The 22,380-nt window shown below is 34.9% G+C and overlaps 2 protein-coding genes across 4 annotated transcripts; one reads left to right on the forward strand and one right to left on the reverse strand.

The window, feature by feature from the left end:
• The first annotated feature begins 5,794 nt into the window (after positions 1 to 5,794).
• Positions 5,795 to 6,786, forward strand: LOC132803079 (protein AGENET DOMAIN (AGD)-CONTAINING P1-like). Its single transcript, XM_060815318.1, has 2 exons — positions 5,795 to 6,141; positions 6,759 to 6,786. Exons 1-2 carry the CDS (start codon positions 5,795 to 5,797, stop codon positions 6,784 to 6,786), a joined length of 375 nt encoding a protein of 124 aa, XP_060671301.1.
• A 758-nt stretch (positions 6,787 to 7,544) lies between these two features.
• Positions 7,545 to 12,679, reverse strand: LOC107422077 (MDIS1-interacting receptor like kinase 2-like). 3 transcript variants are annotated; one of them, XR_001581825.4, is made up of 3 exons: positions 10,258 to 12,679; positions 9,340 to 9,795; positions 7,545 to 7,833 (listed from the first exon to the last, which is right to left on the reverse strand). XR_001581825.4 is itself a non-coding variant. In XM_016031478.4 (2 exons), the coding sequence occupies exons 1-2, from the start codon at positions 12,626 to 12,628 to the stop codon at positions 9,419 to 9,421; spliced, it is 2,748 nt and encodes a 915-aa protein (XP_015886964.3). In that variant the 5' UTR covers positions 12,629 to 12,679; the 3' UTR covers positions 8,871 to 9,418. The 3 variants fall into 3 exon arrangements, 1 of the variants encoding a protein (XP_015886964.3); XR_003056638.3 differs by lacking the exon at positions 7,545 to 7,833 and adding an exon at positions 8,871 to 9,153; XM_016031478.4 differs by lacking the exon at positions 7,545 to 7,833 and having other exon boundaries at positions 8,871 to 9,795.
• Positions 12,680 to 22,380: the final 9,701 nt, after the last annotated feature.

Below are 22,380 nucleotides of genomic sequence, written 5' to 3' on the forward strand. Positions count from 1 at the left end.
AGTTTTTATCTTTCATTCCAAGATTTAGAATTTCACTTCCATGTTGATCATATATTATGCAAGGCTTATCTTGAAAATTCAAAGAATATCCATTTTCAAGCATTTGTCCCACACTTAACAAGCTTTGATTAATTTCGGGTATATACAACACATTTAAAATGAGTTTAGTACCTGTTGAAGTTTCCATAGCCACTTCTCCTTTGCCTTGAACTTGAATAAAATCTCTATTTCCTATTGCACTTTGGAAACAAAGCTTCTATCCAAGGTCTTAAAGTGATCAGCATCATGAGTCATATGTTGAGTGCAGCCACTATCCACCAACCAAGCTTCTTTGCTGCCGCTTTCTACATGACATGTAGCAACAAACAGGCTTTCTTCACTTTGCCGTGCTTCATCAGCAACTTGTACTTGGTGTGCTTGTTGCACTGGTCCTCCTTTTTTTTTGCAAACTTTTTCAATATGTCCCAGTTGTTTGCAAACTCTACATTGAACATTTAGCCTAAACCAATAATATTTTTCAAGATGGTTGTCCTTTTTGGAATAAGAGCACTTCGTAAACTTCTTTCTTTCACCTTCTCTGCTTGTACCAGCACCATGTTTTCCTTTGACATTACTTCCTCCACCGTGCTGCTTCCTTTGATTATTGTTTGCTGGAGCCTTACCTTTTTGTAATGCTAAAAAAGCACTTTTTGAGGTTTCTTCTTGTCTTATAGATCTTCTTTATTCAGTTGCTTGTAAAGCATTAACAAGCTCTAACAAAGAAATCTGATTCAGATCTCTTGACTCCTCCAATGATGATATCTTTGCTTCAAACTTTTCTGGTAAGCTGACCAGCACTTTCTCCACCACCCTTCTATCTCCTAGCTCCTCTCCAAGAATTCTGATCTGGTTTACTACCTTCATAAGTATGACAATAAAGTCTTTTAGCAACTCAAAATTCTTCATTCTTAAAGTTTCGAACTCCCTCCTCAAGTTCAATACCTGCATTTGTCTTGTTCTTGCACTTCCTTGGAACTCTTCTTTAAGCTTGTCCCAGACTTCTTTAGCTGTAGTGCAAGCTATAATTCTGGTGAACATTACTTCTGAAACACCAGCATGTAAGGCAGATAAAGCCTTAAAATTTTTAGCAACCTCCTCACTATGTTGCTTTATTTGAGCGATAGTGGGATTTGTTGTCAAAGGGGCAGGATTTCTTTCGGTCTCTACTACTTCCCACAAATCAAAAGCATGAAGGTAAACTTTCATTTTCATAGATCACATGGCATAATTTTCTCTAGAAAATATAGGAGATGATGGAGCAGAAAAATGAGTTGAAGCCATTTAAAAGGAAGGAAAGGTAGAAGGAAGGTTTCTTGTATTTTTTGCTATTTCACTCACAACCCCTCTAAGATCACTAGGGTTCTGATACCATTTGTTGGATTTTTGGAACAAAAAACACAGCAAAATGAAAGAGAAAGAAGCTTAAACTGGTGTGGTCTCGACACCTTTGTTCATTATGGACATAGCATATAACCACAAGTTTTCAGAAATAGTAAACCACCTAATTTTCACCTACTACTGCAGTAATCATATTGCCAAAAAACAAGCCATACTTTGGCTACCTAATACAACAGTGTTTTTATCAAAAACTGAAAGTATAGTAACTAATCATTACAAAGCAACTTATGAGAGCAACAAAAGTGACATTACACTAAAAATTCTACAGTAATGCATTATATTCCTTATCCATAGCAGCACGCCAAGAAGGAATAGATAAGGCTTTGGAAATAGATTTGGGTTCTTCAAGAGAGTCCAATAAATCAGTGGTAGCCAAGAAAAACTAGCGTTTTGGTTTGAAAATTTGGTTGAGGACCTGGTTCTCATGGCATGGGTTGTCTTGGGAGGGGATAGTAGAGAGGAGATGGAAGATAAGGGGGAGTGCAACATTGGTGGTCAATGAGGTGAAGAAGACGTTGGTTGGTGTGTTGGTGATTTGCAGATGAGGCTAGACAGCAGCGGAGACGACTCACGGACAGATGAAGAGGAATGGCGTACATGGTTGGGCCAAGAGAGAGAGAATGGGGTTGAACGTGGACTCTGCATGGGTGTAATATCTGATGTGGAGGAAGAAGAATAATTTTTGGAAGTGGAGGAAAGAGATGACTGACATAAAGAAGAAGGAGATGAGGTAGTAAATGGCACTAGGTGATGTGGAGGAGCCAAAAAACTAGGAGAAGAAGAAGGAGATTGAGTTGGAGAGGGAAAACTATCCTTGACATTAAAAAGAGATTGGAACGGAAAGACATGTTCTACAAAGTTGACATGTCTAATAAAGACAATATCTTGAGATGGAGAAAAGCATCTATATCCACTCTGAGAAGGTAACTATTCTAAGAAGACACATGGCTTGGAGGATGACTCTATTTTATGTGAATTAGATGGTCGAAGAAGTGGATAACATAGACAACTAAAGGTACATAGAAAATTATAATTAGGTAATTTTGTAAATAATTTTTGAAAAGGGGGTTGATTTTGTTAAGTGATAGTGGTCATCCTATAACAAGAAACATAGCAGTTTGGAAAGCATAAGACCAAAATTTTAAAGGTAATTTGGCATGTGAAAGTAAAGCTAGACCGGTTTCATGAATATGCCTATGACGCCATTCGGTAAAACCATTCTGTTCTGGTGTATAGAGGGTAGTTAAAAAATGCGAAATCCCATGGTGAGCAAAAAAAGTTTTTAATTTTATGAATTCCCCACCATTGTCAGAATAAAAAGAAATTATTTTTGTTTGAAAGAAATTTTCTAGAACCTTTTTAAGTTTGACAAAAACTGAGAAAACATTATATTTATTTTTTAAAGGAAACAACCATATACACTTAGTAAAGTGATCAACAAAAAGCACATAATAATTATACCCATCATGAGATTTTATTTTTGAAGGTCCCCATACATTAGAATAAATTAATTGAAGTGGTCTAGAATTACTCATAGAAGACACACCAAAAGGTAATTTGTGTGCTTTATTACAGGCACATGCATTACAATTAAAATTTTTGAAGTGAGACACAGGAAAACAAAATTGAGACACCATGTTCCATAATACCTTGAAAAAGGGATGACCTAAATGAGAGTGCCAGTCAGACAGAGAGACTTTATTAGCTTGAAAGACAATAGGAGAGAGAGAAGAGGAGGGCCATTCATAAACACCATTACTGTGTAGGCCTTGAAGTAGTACTGACCCCGTCTGCAAATCCTTAACAAAAAAATAGTGGGGCAAAAATTCAATAGAAGCATTATTTATCTAACAAAATTTGGAAACAGACAAAAGGTTTCGTTTCATTTTAGGAACACAAAGGACATCAGATAACAAAATAGACTTTTGTGGACTTTTGAGAGATTTAGAACCTGTATGAGTTATGGATAGTTTATTACCATTTCCCACTGAAATTTCATCAGTTCCATCATACTCTGAGTGAATTGCAAGGTTCTGGAACTTCGTGGCCACATGGTGGGAAGCTCCTGAATCAAGTAACCATGTTGAATTTGGAGAAGAAGAAGGAGGTGGTTGTTGTCCAAGATGCCAGGGCCAGTGGGATTAACATGATAAGCAAGAGGAGGTGGATGAGGTTGAAAACCCGATGGATTAGAACCAGATGGCGAATATGTCCACTACTGCTTAAGAGATGGGCAAAATTTTGTGGAATAACCAATTTGATCACACAATTGACATTTTCCTCTGTATGTGGATGCACGACCAAAAGTTTAAGACCCCATAGATGAAGCTTGGGCAAATGATTGAGGAAATGACTTAGATCCTTTCCGTGAGAAGGTCAGCGCAAAGGAGGAATGATTGGCCACATGTGCTGTGATAGGAGTTGTGACAGATGAGAGAGAAATCTCTTTGAGATAGGAATCATACTCGATCAACTGCTCATGAAGGTCATCAAACGAAACAGCAGATTCTCTGGTATGATAAGCAGCAGAAATGTCTTTGAAATAAGAGGATAAGCCATTTAGAGCATAGAGAATGAGATCTTCATCCGAAACTGGGGAGCAAAGTAGCACTAGCTCATTGGTGGCAGGTCGAATATCAAGAAGATACTCGGTGATTTTTTGATGACCTTGGGCTTGAATAAGATGTTCTCAAAGTCTCATTATATGAGATCGAGAAGGTTTGGCAAAGTGAGTTGCCAGTCTCTTCCAAGCATCAGAAGAAGTTTCAACGCCAGAAACCAAAAATGAGATGTCTGGCATGAGAGAAGCTTGAATAGAATTGAGCAAGAATTTATCTCGCTGAATCCAGAAAGAATACTGAGGATTTGGTTTGATGATGCCGAATCTAGAAAGAATACTGAGGATTTGGTTTGATGATAGTACCATAATCAGTTGTTTCAGTGACTGTCGATGGAGGACATGGATACGATCCATCAACAAAACCCAATAGATCATAGGCAGTTAAAAGAGAATCAAATTGAGCTCTCCATGGAAAGTAGGTAGTAGCTGCAGGCTTTAAGGGTGCCTAAGAAGCAACATTCAAAACAACAAGATTTTGGCCATGAATAGATGATTCGGTTAAAACAACAACAGAGGAAGTCGGGTAAGTTTTAATGGCAGTAGAAGAAAGAGCAGATGGGTTGTGAGCCATGAGGACGCATGAAAGACATGGTGAAAATAAAAAAAATCATTGGAGTATTAGGGCTCTGATACCATAAAGAGAATAGCACAGTGAATAATGAAATAGAGGAAGAACTTATTTTAAACATTAACTGATAACCAAAAATATATACACAGAGTTGTTACAAGAGATATAGTTAGCTATAAGTATACAAGCTTATCCAACACTACAACAGATAGAGATAAGCACAAGATTGGAGTATTAGGGCTCTGATACCATAAAGAGAATAGCACAGTGAATAATGAAATAGAGGAAGAACTTATTTTAAACATTAGCTGATAACCAAAATTATATACACAGAGTTGTTACAAGAGATATAGTTAGCTATAAGTATACAAGCTTTTCCAACACTACAACAGATAAAGATAAGCACAAGATATCAAAGAGTTAATCCTTATTACATATGCTCTATATCACTGTTTATATAGTCTTTATGCATATTTTCTCCTACCAGTATGTAATTATAGAAAATTTTAGTAGGTAATCTTTATGTTTAGCATGTAGATGTGTCCACGATATTTGAGCGTCCACACACAATGGGATATTGTGTGTCTTGCACCATCAAATGCACTATTCAACTAAACTAAGATTGCAGAATACATGTCATGGTAGATTTGATGTGTAGTACAGGCGAATACTTTGTTCTGATGCAATTTTTCTCTTTGTTTCCAATTCTGGCCATTGCATTACATGCTAAACATGGATCCAAGATATTTGTTTTCGTTTATTAAAGACTATTTTCTCATACAGCATTAATTGCATTCATCACATGGTAGTTGGTGATTGGTTTATAATAAGACTAAAAGCATTTTTGAAAGGTAAATCACCAACACTCAAAAGCCAATTCAATTGACTCAAGACATGCTAAATGCAGAACAGATGGTACACATACAAGGAAAGACTACCGCTAGTTAGTACTTTTTTAGGAAGTCCAAATAGTATACATACAGGAAGGGTTTGAGGAGGATTGCAGTGGAGTTGATAGCTTGGCAATGGAGATTACTTCCTCTGCTTAATACATTTTTTTGGAGGTGAGAAGAATTTGATAGAAATTTTTTGGCAATGAATAATGATGATGACGTTAACTGGGACGAGATCAGATATTCCAATGTTACAATTCAAAACCTATACACGTCATGTTTCTTGTTTACTTGCACAGTGTAAGCAAGCTTGGTAGAATGTTCTATTACAAAAATCAATCTTACCAACTAGTTATAGCGGTTCCTCTGTTGAAGAATGATGAGTCTGGACCTTTAATTGAGAGGGTGTTGAAGAATGTGGTGAGCCCGGTGCTGCCGGAGATGGTAGCCACTGGTTTGGCATACCTTGACAAGGTTGATGCATACAATAATGATGGTTGGTGGGTCGGAAAGGTCACCAGGAAGAAAGGGTCAAACTACAATATCTACTTTAAAACCACAGGGGATGAGATTGCCTACCCTGTTTCTCATTTGATATTTCATCTTGATTGGTGCTTTGGAAAGTGGGTTTCTACCAAGAAATATCTAGTCATTGTAGCGTCCAAGAGTTTTAGGTTTTGAATGATTTGTAATTATTGAGTTTTACATTGTCATTATTGGGCTTTAGTGTGTTATGGTGGAGGCATTTCATGGTCTCTTCCCCTTTTGGGTTTTGGATTGCATGAGTCTTTGGAAAGAATAAGGATTTTTTTTGGAAAGAAAGAGACTTCCCCTCGTGAGCATCATTTGAAAGACAAAGAGGAAAAATAGAGAAAAAGAGTTTTTGCATTGTTGTGTGTGTGGTAAAGTGAAGGTATTGAAATTTCCAAGAGAAAGGCTTTAGTGGTGTCGTGTTCAATCCTTAGCATCTGTTATATCCTGGGAGATGATTGTCAAAAATCCATTTGATCAGTGGGGCAGAAATAAGGATACTGTGGTATTACACAAGCCTTGGACAAAAGCACATAAGTTCCAAATTTTGTTTCTTAATTTTTCCATTTATCCCACATATTTCCATATATATTTTCATATTTTCTTATATAATCCAACAGTCACATCATCTGCTAATTCCACTTGCTGATTCTTGATCTTTCACTTGTTGTTCTACTCAGTTTTTGTTTGGTTTTTTCTATGTTTTCAGGTTGGACGGTAAAATCATGAAAGTTTAGTTTTTTATTATGTTCAAGATGTGGTTTATTTTGTTGAAAAATACCTTTTTTGTACTCTTAATCATAGTAAATATTAGATGTAGTGATTTGCTATTTCCTTGGCTAAGCATGTTTGTTCTTAATTGGTTTTCTGTGAAAATTTATGATCGCATATTACCAGATCCTACATAATGTAATTCAAAGAAACCCTCTTTGATACACAAATTACAAATCAGACCTGCAGTTTATGGGAGATTTGGTCAAGTTTGGAACTTTACCTGAATTGTGTAAACTGCCAGCTAAGAGATAATTACTAATAAGTCATAAATGGAATTTTTTTTTTTAAAAAAAATTTTGGGGTGGGGGGGTGGTTGCAAATTATATAAAGAAAAGGCCGATGAACTACTTGCCTATAGTCCACATACTATATATACAGGGAAAAACTGTTAATAGTTTTCAGGAAATCCAAGTTATCGGATCTAAAAAGTTGAGAGTAATCATATTGTAAGAGGGTTTGAGGAGGATTGAATTGAAGTTGAGAAGTTCAATTCAAATCTGTGGAGTTGGATGCAGACATGCATATTAGTGCTAGTTTGGCAACGGGGACTACTTCCTCAGCTGCTTCATTCTTTGGAGGTGCGATGCGCTGGTCCATTACATCCTTGAGAAAATTTGATACAGAAATGTTATATGTGTCCAGGACATTTCAGCGATTGCATTGAGCAACGGAGCGGTTGTATTAGTTCTGTTGTGAGCTGGATAAGAGTTATCACACATAATGACAGATAAAGATAATGGTTTTACTATTATGCTCATAACTAAAGTTATTAGACTCATTCAAACATGACCAAAACCCCTATTCGATCTGCGCTATGGCTATCTTTTGAAGGAAAACATAAAAAAATAAAAAACAAAAAAAAGAGAAAAGCATTTGTTTGATCTATGAAGACATAGTAAATGCATATGATAGATGTAGGGGAAAAAAATTGACACACAATAGGAAACAAATAAAAACTATATCCCGAAGCCCTGCCTTCATTGCCTTGACTATAGCGATAGATTGGCATCCTGATAAGATGACATTGTTTCAATAGCAAGAATAGGATTAACTAATACATATTTTGAATATGAATAAACTTGCTTGTTATTTTCTTACTTCATTTTTGCAATTGAATATAGGATCATGTTTTTGTTAGGGCAGTAGTGATTAGTTCCAACCTGATCAGAAAGGTAACTAGAAGTATGCAATTGGCTTTATACTAAGATAAAATTTTATTTTATTTTTCCTGGAACTATATATGTATTATGACATACTTAGTAGGGTTTTGTTCTTGTTTTTGTTTTTGATTTTGTTTTTAAATCTGTAATTAAGTCCAATATAAAATTCTCAAGCGAACAAATTAACTATACAACATTCTCTGGATGCATGAGTGTATGACCATCAAACTTCTAGGCCAAATGAATGCTCTGTTTTTTGTCCTGTTTTGATTCTTTTAATAAGGCTTGTGGCTTGTTTGGATAGCTAGAAACCAGTTGTCGGTTGTCTCAACCAGTGGAATGCAAAAGAATAAATCAACAAAATATAGGAAAATTATAGGCTAAAAAGAGGGAAAGAAAATACACGGAGAGAACCAAACTACAAGGAAAGTAAAATATTACATTTGCATCTCCAAGTTGTGGAATCTAAAAGTTAAGCTAATGTTACAGTGTGAAATGGCTTCAACAAGCATGGTAATGAAGTTGATAGCTCGCTGAACTAGAGGGGGGAATATGTAATGCAATAAATTAAAAGAACATGTCCTATTAAACATTGGAATGTTCACAAAGGGACTCTCTTATTAAAATGGTATACATACATCAAGTGGCATCTTGTGATAAACCATAGTTATATATATATATATATATATATGCTATTAAGTGATTGGTATTTTTAGGTTTACTTGAATTTTACAGCTGATGGCTTTATTACTATTATTCTTATTATTGAGACTGAATATTTTGGGCTGTCACATGTTTACATAACATAATGACACATTGCCAGATTTGATTCCAGTTTTGGCCATTACATTACATATGCATAATGTATTCAAGGTTAAATCGATGCAATATTACAATGTGGGAGAATTTTTTTATTAAATTGATAAAATTGATACAGCAAAGGAGGACAAAGCAATTAATTTGTTGTTTCTATGTTGAGGAGAATAAAGAAAGAAAGAAAAACGTGACACTGAATATGCAAGCTTCATATTTTGGATTCAACAAGACATTGTTGCTTGATATGTTTCTTGAATAATAGCAGCTGAGCTTTCATAGCAGAAAAGAATGAAAAAGCTTTAACGCAATGATAGAGATCGATCAAGCTGACTGCTAGATCAGGATATTAATATTCTGATAACAGAACCAAAGACATATAATCTGCTTAGCGTTATATATGCAAAGAGATGAAAACATAATGTTGGTATGTGCTTCTAAGCAAGCTCTGCAGGATATTTTTATTACAAAAATAAGTCGTTCTAACTAGTCACAGTAATTCCTCCACTAACTGGAAAATGAATTGTAAAGACAGAAAATTACCTCTTCCCTTCTATCTATCAAGGCACTGGAGCAACAATCAATATATAGGTACATCTACCTATGGAGGAAGTGCAGCTATTTAGGATGCAGATGTTGGGAGATCAAAGAGTTGCTTCAATGTAATCATATGAAGAGGCTCTGATAAAGGTGATGGTGAAATTGATAGCTTCTCAGAAACTTGCTTCATAGTTGGCCGAGACTCGGGAATTGAATGGAGACATGCAAATGCTAGCTTTGCAATGGAGACTACTTGGCCTGCTATTTGCCTTCTTGGTGGTGAGAGACGCTCATCCAGTACATCCATAAGCATAATTCGATCATCTTCAACTGGTGATCGTGATGTTAACAGAGGCGAGAGAAGATCTCCTGGATGTTTTCCCATGATCAATTCCAAGGTTACAACTCCATAGCTGTACACATCGCTCCTCTGATTTACTTCCATTGTGTAAGCAAGCTCTTCAAAGAAAATAGAACCAACTTTGAGTTAATATTTGCTATTATGATACAAGTTACACATGCAACATTCCTAAAAAGCATATTATTTCTTTTGTTGATGTATTTTAGGCTTTAAAGGTTCATTTACAGAAAATAAAAATAAAATGAATAAAATGTGTAATTAAAAAAACCAGAGACTTCTTGCTTTGAAAATAAAGTGTATCATAAAAGGCTGACCATTTCTAACTAGCAGAGCAGTGATAGAACAAATTCCAAGTCTTTTTTTTTTTTTTTTGGTTTCTTTTTTTCTATTTTCTACTAAGGAACAGAGTTATAGTCTGATAAAATAAAAGTACTATTTCAATCATTAAAATATTTAAACAAATTAACAAACCATAAGCTTTCTTAGCTACCTAACAAAAATTATCATAAAAGATGAATTGTGTTTACTATAAATGAAAGAAACTTTCATGAAAAGCTTACCTGGTGCTGTGTATCCAAATGTTCCTGCAAATGAAGTCCAATTTGATTCCTTAGGATCAAGTAATATTGCTGAACCAAAGTCAGAAATATGTGCTTCATATTCATCATCCAATAGTACGTTCTTACTTGATATGTCTCTATGGACTATAACTGGGCAACATTCATGGTGCATATAGGATATGGCATTTGCTAAACCTTTGACAATATTCACTCTCTTTGTCCACTCCAACTCCATCGCCTTTTCATTATCACTCAATATCTTGGCTAAACATCCCTGTTCCATGAACTCATACACCAAAAATGAGTATCTTGTATGTGAACAAAATCCAAGAAGCTTGATGATATTCCGATGGCGCACTTTTGGCAAAATACTTGTCTCACATTTGAAAGCTTCGTGATTGGCTGTGCCACCATTCTCATGGAACTTTTTCACTGCAACAATTTGACCTGTTGATAGCAATGCTTTATAAACACTTCCATTCCCTCCATCTCCAATGCAATATTTGGAATCAAAGTTCTCTGTGGCTTCAACTATTTCTTCATTAACTCTTTTTCCATCGTGGTTCAATGCTACAAAGAAGGCATCAGTGAGTGTTTCTTTTGGTTCATCCTTCTTCCTCGTTCTTTTCTGGCAAGTCAAACATATCACGACAATGATAAACAATAAAGATAAAGTGCCTGAGATGGATACTATGATTGGAATTCTAGCTCGATTTCTATTTTTATCTTTATGAATGGGGCAGTGCTTCATGCCAGTGTTGTTGCCACACAATCCTTTATTATCTTGCAATGCTTCAAATGGAGCTTCAATGAAAGCTTTTATGTTGGGTAGAGGACCTTCTAACTGATTGTAGGAGATATCAACAGATGTCAAGCTTATTAATTCTTTAAATGTGGATGGCATTGATCCTGACAGATTGTTGTGTGAGAGGTTAAGTGTTTCTAGTTCATCCAAATGACCAAGCTCTGAAGGCAACTCTCCCGAAAGCAAATTCTTACTTAGATCAAGATTTTCAAGGGCGTACAGATTCCCAATTTGAAAGGGAATATTTCCACTAAATTTGTTATTCCCTAAGTTCAAATGGACTAGTTTTGAACATTGTTCCAACTGCATGGGAATTGGTCCATTCAATTTGTTGGCTGCAAGGTCAAGGGTTTCAAGTTCCGATATCATTCCAATTTCTGCAGGAACATTGCTAAAAAGGGAATTATTGTTGAGCCTGAGAATGTACAACAATTTCAGTTGTCCCAATTCCTTAGGAATTTTACCTACAAGAAGGTTGGAGGAGAGGTCAAGTTTCTGCAATTGAGTAGCCTTCCCAAGTTGAGGACGTAGCCTACCAGAAATTTTATTGTTAGAGATGTTCAATGTCGTGAGTTTTGGACACCGTTCCCAGTTTCCGATGAGTTCTCCAAAAAACTTATTCTTGCTCAAGCCCATATAATACAAGTTTGGGTATATTCCTAACACTTCTGATATATTCCCTGTTAGTTGATTTTCCACAACTGAAAAACGAAGTAAGGAACTGCAGTTTCTTATGCTTTTTGGAATGGAACCTATAAAGTTGTTATAACCTACTGCAAACCATCTAAGCTTCCCACCAAGACAAATATTATCTGGAAGATAGCCGGAAAAAAAATTATGGCTTAAGACAAGGTTATCCATATTTGTAAGGTGGTTCATTTCAGATGGAATGGTTCCGATAATGTTATTGTAGTACAATCTGAAATCGGTGAGGGATGTAAGGTTTCCAATGGACACAGGAATTGAACCAGAGAGATTGTTACTATAAGCATAAAACACTTGAAGGGACACCAACATGCCTATTTGAGGTGGTATAGAGCCATTTAAATGATTGTTAGACAAAGCAAGGAAACGTAAACTTGTCAAAAAGCATATTTGGGAAGGAATGTTTCCAGAGAGAAGATTGCTCCTTAAATCAAGTGAGATGAGCATGGAAAGGTTGCCAATGCTGAAGGGGATACTTCCATAAAGGAAGTTGTTATAAAGATCAAGAGTGAGTAAGCTAGGAAAGGATGAGAAGTTGAAATATTGAAGTGTACCTTTCAGATTTCTGCTTGTAAGGTTAATCTCCATTACACTTCCAAATTCGTTACAGATAATCCCAACCCACTTGCAGGGGGTATTATGGTGACCATGAGAAGTTGAATTAGTAGAATTGAGATTCCAAGAAGAAAGGAGAGAATGATTATCAAGGCTGTCCTTCCATTTCACAAGGGCCTCTGCTTCTTCAGCACTTGTTGCACAATAAGTATTAGAGGAACAAAGAAACAGTAGAATGATGATAAACAACAACTCATCATGTGGTCGTACAACGAGGTTTAGAATCGAGGGTGCCATGGACTTCATAATTTTGAACTTTGAATATCTATCTAATAATGCAAGGCTTAAAATGCCTTGGCTTTCTTTAGAATATATATATAGCGAGACCATTTTATTTATTTATTTTTTTAAATGGAAATAATTATTCTTGAGGGTAAAAAGAAATATAAAATAAAATAAAATAATATTTTATTTTATTTTATGTTATTCATTTGTTTAAGTTGTAGTGCTTGCTGCATTTGTGAACAAGAAAAAAAAAAGATCTAGGTAAATAATGGATGAAACCAAGTTATAGTCTCTATAAATGTATGTATACATATATATTTAATTATCTTCATGAAAATGTATTATGTTTAATAGTTAAAAATTTTGTTTTAGTAGAACTCCAATTTAATTATCTTCATGAAAATGTATTATGTTTAATTATCTTCTTTAAGTTTCTTTTTCCCTAAAATCGATATTATATATTTATCTGGTTTCATATAGTTCCTCCAGTTAAAATGAATATTACCCCAAGATTTATAGTGAAGGGAATTGAAACAAAACATTTTGCTATCAACTCCCTATCTGAATTATGCCCCTTAATTATTGTGAAGAAGATAACTATAAACTGTGATTCATGTTTTGCAATATATTTTGACATAAAATAAATAAATAAATAAATAAATCTGTCTATTTTTTTGGGAAATTATGACATCCATTTCATATTTTAGATGAATTTAAGTCACAAAGGTGTCTGTGCATTTATCTTATTCAACATCAACTCTAGTTTTCTGGTTGTAGTAGTCAAATAAAATAAAATAAAACAATATTTTATGTTATTTTATTTTTTTCTTTCTACACAGGTGTCCTTGCATTTATCTTATTCAACATCAACACTTTGTAGTTTTCTGGTTGTAGACTTGTAGTAGTCAAGTAAAATAACATAGAACAATATTTTATTTTATTTATTTTTTCTTTCTACAAAGGTGTCAGTGCGTTTATCTTATTCAACATCAAGATTTTGTAGTTTTCTGGTTGTAGTAGTAAAGTAAAATAACATAGAACAATATTTTATTTTATTTATTTTTTCTTTCTACAAAGGTGTCAGTGCGTTTATCTTATTCAACATCAACATTTTGTAGTTTTCTGGTTGTAGTAGTCAAATAAAATAGACAATATTTTATTTATTTATTTATTCTTTCTACAAATTATCGTATTCAACATCAACATTTTGTAGTTTTCTGGTTGTAGTAGTCCAATAAAATAAAATAAAATATTTTATTTTATTTCATTTTTTCTTTCAGGTGGCTTTTAATTGACCTCTGTCGTGGCCAATCCTCTTCGTCCCCATACCAACTTTCTAACCAAGACCTTAATTTCCTTTTTAAATGATATAAAGACACATGTTTGTCAACAAAATTACTAAACTTTATTATTTCTTTGAATTTTCCTTATGAATAGCTGTCATGCATCTTAAAGACCTCTACGATCTCTTTTCCATATTAAGTGTATCTAATACAAAGTAGAGTTTGTAATAGGCTAAAAGAATGTCTTTTTGTGTTTGTGTTTATATATAGTAGAGAATTTCTTATAGTTGTGGTAGTTAAATAATTACTGCCAGAGCTGGCTCCCAGGCAAAGGGAAATGCTCTGTTTTTTGTCCTGTTTTGACGAAACAAAAAGTCTCTGCTTTAGTTTTGTTTTTACTTTTTTTATTAACTGTTATTTTTACATTAATACATGAACCAAAAATGTTGGGAAGTCCTCTTTACTAAATTGATAAACCAAAGTCGCTATAGTTGTCAAAATATTCATTAAATTTATTGATAAAATTATATTACAGATTATATAATAATATTTAATTAATTTATTTTTTTACCCAAAAGAAACACAGAAAAAGACAGCATTAAACAAAGGAGGGATTGCAGCTATTACGATGCAGATGTTGGGAGATGAAAGAGCTGCTTTGATGTAATTGTTTTAAGAGGCTCTTATAATGGTGGTGATGAAGTTGATAGCTTCTGAAAAACTTGCTTCATGGTTGACCCAGAATCTGGATTCGCATTGAGACACGCTAATGCTAGCTTTGTGATAGTGACCACCTGGTGTGTTGTTTGCCTTTTTTGAGGCGAGAGACGTCGATATAATACATCCATAAGCAGAATTTGATGATCTTCAGGTGAGGATGGTGTTGATAAAGACGAAGGGAGATCTCTTGGATGCTTATCCATGGTCATTTCCAATCTTACAACTCCATAGTTGTACAAATCACTCCTCTGATTTACTAACATTGTGTAAGCAAGTTCTTAAAAGGAGAAAAGAACAATGTTGAGATAAGTTACATATGCCAATTGCCCAAACACCATAATATGTATCAAAGATAAATGCATTTCAGTACTTTCTATAATTACAAAAGTTTCAATTCGGTTTTGTAAAATCAATTTTTATATATTCATATCCCATATTTTCAAAATCATTTCAATGTGGTCCAACTGGAGTTAATTTTAACAGATTCCGTTGATGCACGTGATCCCCAAAAATGATTTGCTTTTGTTTTACAAAATTTCATTTGTTTATTTTGTGGGAGTAAAAAAAAACACTTTAGTACCCTTTAAAATTAATTTCTCATATTGATAAAAATACTAGATGTTTAACAAAATGTAAGAGTTTAAAAAAAATTAAACGCTAAAAGAATTTTGAGAACACAATAAAAATACAATATGGTAAAAATTTTTTTTGACAATCTCATGAAAATAGTAGATGCTCAGGAAAAATCTGAGAGCTTAATAAAATTAGATGGTAAGAAAAAATTTTTGAAAGCATGATAAAAAAGACCAGATAATTTCAAAGAGCTTGATAAAAAATATATGATGTTCAAGCATCTAGTATTTTTTTACTATTTGATTTTTTTGGCTCTTAGATTTTTTTAACATTTATCTTTTTTTTGGGGTTTTGAAGATTTTTTTTTTATTATTTGATATTAATTTTTTTGGTTTTCAAAATTATTTGAACATATGATATTTTTATTAGGCTTTCAAAATTTTTTTGAATATCTAATATTTTTTTTATCACACTTTCAACTTTTTTTTTTTTTTTACCACTTGATTTTTTTTAGGTGCTCAGATTTTTTTTGAACATCTTGTATTTTTGTAAGACTGTCAATTTTTTTTTTATTATCTAGTATTTCTATCATGTTTTCAAAATTTTTTAGCATCTAATATTTTTTTATCAATATGAGAAAATCAATTTTAGAGACCTCAAAACAAAATTTAATGATTTTAGAAGGTATTAAACTATTTTTTTTTAACTCCTACAAAATAGACAAATGAAATTTTGAAAAAAAAAAAAGAAATCATTTTTGAGGGATCACGTAAGGCACATGTGATCCCAATTTGATGGAATCTGTTTAAATTAAAGCAATTGAACCACATTGAAATGATTTTAAAAATATGGGATATGGATATGTTAAAATTAATTTTGAAAGTTCAAATTGAAACTTTTGTGATCATATAAGATACTGAAGTGCATTTATCACTATATGTTAAAGTAAACAGAGAATTCTAGCTAGTGGACCATTCCTAACTAGCAGAAATAAATGATTCAATCTTTTTTTTTTCCCCTTTATTTTGTTCTCCTCAGGAACTCAGTTATTGTTTTATAAAATAAAACTACAATTTCAATAACTAATATATTTAACCAAATTAACTAAACGTGAGCTACCTTAGCCACTGGACAAAAATGATCAAAAAGGATGCATTGCATTACTATAATGGGGTATTTGGTAAAAAAGAAAGTATTGAAGGAAACTGATTCTTGGAAATCAGTTTTTTGGAATTTAGTTTCTTGAGAATAAATTTGCTTGGGATTCTTTTTACTGTGTTTGGTTAATTATAAAGGAAAATATGACTTACAAGTAATTAAATAAATTTATACATTAAAATTAAAGGATAAAATTGTATTTAAAAAAAAATACATAATATAAGTTTCTCAGGGAATCTTAGAATGACACCTGTTTAGTAGGATCCACTTTCCCTGTGTGTTTCCCACATTATGAGATTTATTTTCCACTAGAGTCCAAAATTCTTTCTCTTAAAAATTATCCAAACATGAGAAAATTTTACTTTTTAAAAAAATTTTAGATTCCCACTAACTTTACCACTAGCCAAACACCCCATAAATGAAAGATCTTTAATGGAAAGCTTACCCCAATGCTAAGATCCAAAGGTTCTTGCAAATGAGGTCCAATTTGATACCTCAAGATCGAATATTCTAGTAGAACCAATGTCAAAAATATGAGCTTCATACTAATATTCCCCTAGAATATTTTTAGTCGGTATGTCTCTGTGGACTATGGGTGGACAACATTCATGTTGCAAATGAGATATGGCATTGGCTAAATATCTTAACTAGATTTCCCTGTTCGATGAACTCATATACCAAAATGAGTATGTTGTATGTGACCAAAATCCAAAAAGCTTGATGATCTTTGATGGTGTAGTTTTAGGAAAGCTTCTCGAACTGCTGTTCATCATTTTCAGGGAACCTTTTCACGTCAACAAGTTGACCAGTTGATAGTGTTGGGGCGAGAAGGTTATGACCAAGAGCAAGATAGCTTGAAGTGTTAACAACAAGCTAGCTTTTGGTAATACTCTTGGGAATGGTTGTGTGTGAGTTGTGTTTTTAGGTTTTGGTTATGGTGTTTTCTAGTTTTTAGGGTTCCTAGAGTGTTCTAAGGTGTTGAAGAAGAGATGAGAAGAAGGGGACCACGTTGGTTTTTGAAAATGAGGCTTAGATGTATAGCCATCTCATTCATTTAATAATATAAGCTTGAAATTACAACTAGTTCACATATGCCAAGCATGTGAGCTTACAAAATGAGTAAAGTATTTGAAATTTAAAAAGTAAAATGGTCAACACCTAACTTTTCATACACAAAAGAGGTAAAAACCAGCTGCAATATGTCTATTTCAAATATAGTAAAAAGTGGCACATGGTTTGAACTAAGTTCCTATTGTTTAACTAGTTTGGGTAAACAACCAAACTAGCTTTACCTACTTAGTTTCCTTTTGTATCTGCTTATGAAACTTGATTTGAAGCATCCTTGGTCATCAATAAATATTTTTCCAAGAGCTAGGAAAGTTCTGGAATCGGAGCATGGGCCAAATAGCTCCAAAACTGACCCATACTCTGCATACTGGGCCCATCAGATACAGCAATCTGTTTGGAATCGAAAATGGACTTTCCTATGTCATTTTTGACCTGAAATTTGAAGCATAGTCTTATATATATGTCTGTAGACATCCCTAAATATTTTAGCCCAAAACTCCATTTGTAACCTGAGATATAAGATAAACAGTGGACCTATGTTGTTGAAAATTATGAATCTAGCACCATAGGCATTTCAAGCATAACGTTCTTACTCTTTTGTGCATAGTTTTGCCTATGCTTTTGTAAACATAACTTAGGCACAAAACATTATCAAAATATACCTTGCATCAATTAAAAACATACAAAAAAATAATAAACTCTTAAAAGGAAAGGAGATGATACCAAGGTGTGCATGCTAGCCGGTGACATGCACCATCAAGTGGCAAAATTACCACACTTCAACACTCCTCCTTGGCAATTTTATGTGAGACATTGAGAAGTCCTCTCAATATCTCAAATCTCTTCTTTCCCAATGGCTTGGTGAAGATATCTGCCAAGTTCTCCTCGGAAGTCACATACTGCAACTTCACTTCACCACTTGCTTTAAATTCCTTTAAGGAATGATACTTAACCAGTATGTGCTTGGTCCTCCCATGTTGAACTGGATTTTGTGCAATTGCTATTGCTAAAGTATTGTCACACAATATTACCATGGCTTCCTCTTGCTTCAAGCTCAAGTCCTCCAATAATTTCCTAAGCCAAACACCTTGATTAGCATAACTTGAGTAAGCAATATACTCGGCTTCCGCGGTGCTTTGTGCAACGGTTTGTTGCTTCTTGGAATTCCATAAGAAAGGACCATTTCCAAGAGTGTAAATGTAGCCCGATGTGCTCTTGCTATCACCCAAAGAACCAGCCCAATCACTATCACTATAACCAAGCAAAGCTTCATTCATGCCATCCTTGTACCGTACACCAAAATCACTAGTACCTTTCAAATACCTTAGGATTCTTTTTGCACAACTAAGATGATTTTATGATGGACTATGCATAAATCTTGACAAAATAGCCACACTAAACATGATATCTAGTCTAGTAAAGCATACATATAAAAGGCTACTAATTAAACTTCTATAGATGGAAGGATTTACCTTTGGAGAATCATCATCCTTCACCAACTTGGTGCCTTCATTCATAGGTGTGGCAATGCTATTTCAATCCTCCATGTCAAACTTCTTGAGCAACTCTTTCACTTAGCTTTCTTAAGATATGAAGATGCTCTTGGATGATTGGACAACTTCAATTCCAAGAAAGTATTTCATCTCTCCAAGTCTAGACATCTCAAATTTCAATTCTAGCTCACTTTGAAATTGCTCACTTCTTTCTCATTACCACCGGTCACTAGGAGGTCATCAACATAAAGAGACACCAACACCATGCAACCATGAGTCCTAATATACAATTTAGGCTCATTAGGACTCCTACTAAATTCATGCTTTGTCAAAAAACCATCTATCTTGGCATACCATGCCCTAGGAGCTTGTTTAAGGCCATACAAGGACTTCTGTAGCTTGTATACCTTCTCTTTACTTCCTTTCTTCACAAAACCTTCGGGTTGCATAACATAGACCTCCTCCTTCAATACTCCATTCAAGAAGGCCGACTTCACATCAAGGTGATATACTTTCTAAGACTTTTGTGCCAAAATTGCAAGGAGAAGTCTTATGGTTTCCATCGTTGCAACCGGTGCAAAACTCTCTCCATAATCCACGCCGGCTTGTTGTGCATATCATTTGACAACAAACCTTGCCTTGTGCTTGTTTATGGAACCATCAGGATTGTACTTGGTCCTAAAGATCCACTTCACCCCAATAGCATTCTTTCCCTTCGGTTTTGTTATCAAGCTCCAATTGTCATTCTTGTTTATCACATCGATTTCATCTTGCATGGCTTGTCTCCACTCTTTTCTTGCCATAGCCTCTTGGACATTGATTGGATCACTCAATGCCACATTACACCTTTCATAAATCGCATTAAGAGTTCTTGTGCCTCTCACACCATCACCAATCTCCAAATCAGCCCCTATGGAGATTTCTAGCTCATTCTCATCATATTCATCATCATGGGCAGCACCTTCATCATTTCCTTGTTCCTCATCCTTATCATGAGCTTCAAGCCGATTGTCTTCATCCATACTAGCCAACTCCTTTTTACTACAAACCCATTTAGCTTCCTCATCAACTTTCACATCTCTACTTATCACAAGTTTCTTGGTTTCCAAGTTATACACCCTATATCCCTTGGTCACATCACTATAGCCAACTAAGACACCAACTTGTGACCTTTCATCAAGCTTTCCTCTCTTCTCTTGTGGTTTTAGGATGTAACAAATGCTTCCAAATACCCTTAGATGCTCAAGAGAAGGCTTATATCCAAACCAAAGCTCAAATGGGGTTTTACTCCTCAAAGACTTGGAGTAAAGCCTATTTAGGATGTAAATGGATGTATTAACTCCTTCGGCCCAAAACTTCTTTGGCAAGCCACTTTCAAACAACAAACATCTAGCCATCTCCATGATGGTATGGTTTTTCCTTTCACATACACCATTTTGTTGTAGTGTATATGGTGTAGTGAATTGATGAACTATACCATGATCCTTACAAAGTTGTTTGAAAGCCTCACTTGTGTATTCCCCACCATTATCCGTCCTTAACACTTTTATAGTGCAACCGGATTGATTTTGCACTAACTTTATAAATTCTACAAACTTCTCCAAAGCTTGTGATTTTCTTTCAAAGAAATACACTCAACACATTCTTGAGTAATCATCAATGAAAGTTATGAAATACTTGCTGCCATTTAAGGATGGAACACTCATAAGACCACAAATATCCAAATGTATAAGTCCTAGCTTCTCCTTTGATCTCCAAGAATAAGATTGAAATGCTAGCCTAGTATGCTTTCCTTTTTGACACACTTCACACACGTGCTCTTGGTTCTCCACCAATGGCATGTCTCTAACAAGTTCATGTGTACCTACCAAAGTTGAGAGGTGTTCTCAACTTTGGTGTTCAATGTAACCGATGCACCATTTTCATCCATATTCAACCTAAAATTCTTGTTCTTCATTCCAACACATATTAATTCATTTCCATGAGGATCAACTGTAGTGCATGTCATGTTTGAGAAGTGTAACGCATATTTGTTCTCAAGCATTTGACCTACACTAAGTAAGTTCTCACATAAAGAAGGTACATAGAGAACATCATGGATAGTTTTGATACCTTTGGTGGTGTGTATCTCCACATCTCCTTTGCCTTTCACTTCCATCAAGGCTCCATTTCCAATTTTAACTTTGTTGTGGCTGCTCCTATCTAAGTTTGTGAACCACTCACGCTTGTGAGACATATGGTGTGTTGCTCCACTATCAATGATCCATCCTTCATCATTCTTGATGCTACTAAAACAAGTAGCAACAAACAACTCTTCGGATTCACTATCACTTGCATTATCTTTAGCAACATTTGCTTATTGCTTATCTTTCTTGTTAGCCTTGCATACTCTCTCCACATGACCCGTTTGTTGGCATTTATGGCAAAATGCATCCGGCCTCCACCAACACCTTCTTGGATGATGCCCTTTGTTCTTGCAATGGTGACAAGGTTCATAGGACGTCCTCTCGGGTTTGCTAGTTTCACCTTTCTCTTTTATGACCTTAAGCTTGTTCTTCTTTTGATTTTGTGTCTTTTGATGTTGTTTAGACACAAATGAAGCCTCCATTGATTCTTCATGTCTAATCCTCCTCCTTTGCTCCGTAGCTTGCAAGGCATTCACCAACTCGATCAAGGAAATTTCATTTAGGTTCCTTGACTCCTCCAATGAAGATATCTTAGCTTCAAACCTCTCGAGCATGGAGACCAACACCTTTTCCACAATCCTTTGGTCACTTAATCTTTCACCTAGCACCCTAATTTGATTCACCACATTAAGAAGCCTTGTGGTGAACTCCTTAAACGTTTCTTTGTCTTTCATCTTGATAGTCTCAAACTCCCTCCTTAGGTTAAGGATTTGCATTTGCCTTCTCCTTGCACTCCCTTGGAACTCATCTTGAAGTTTGTCCCAAGCTTCTTTGGCACTCTCACATGCCATTATCCTTGTGAAAATGGTATCACTAATACAAGAATGAATGGCGGTGAGAGCCTTGAAACCTTTAGCCAATTCCTCCTCATGGTGCTTGATTTGGTTGACCGTTGCCCCTTGTCTCAAAGGCTCGGGTTCTTGGGGATTTATGGTGACCTCTCAAAGACCATAAGCCTTCAAGTAGGCTTGCATCTTGATACTCCAAATGTTGTAGTTCTCCCCATTGAAGATAGGAGGAGAAGGAGTTGAAAAACTTGAAGAAGCCATGCGAATGTTGCTTTCGGGTATGAAGTAATATGAAAATATATTTGTGCTTTCAAGTATCTCTTCACTCTTAAAGAACGAACCAGCCCAAAAACCTCACAAGTCTCATAAAAATGTGCCTTGCTCTGATACCACTTTGTTGGGGTGAGAAGGTTATGACCAAGAGCAAGCTAGCTTGAAGTGTTAGCAACAAGCTAGCTTTTGGTGATGCTCTTGGGAATGGTTGTGTGTGAGTTGTGTTTTTAG

Source organism: Ziziphus jujuba, chromosome 3 (assembly GCF_031755915.1).
Source record: "Ziziphus jujuba cultivar Dongzao chromosome 3, ASM3175591v1".
In the NCBI taxonomy this organism is placed as follows: domain Eukaryota; kingdom Viridiplantae; phylum Streptophyta; class Magnoliopsida; order Rosales; family Rhamnaceae; genus Ziziphus; species Ziziphus jujuba.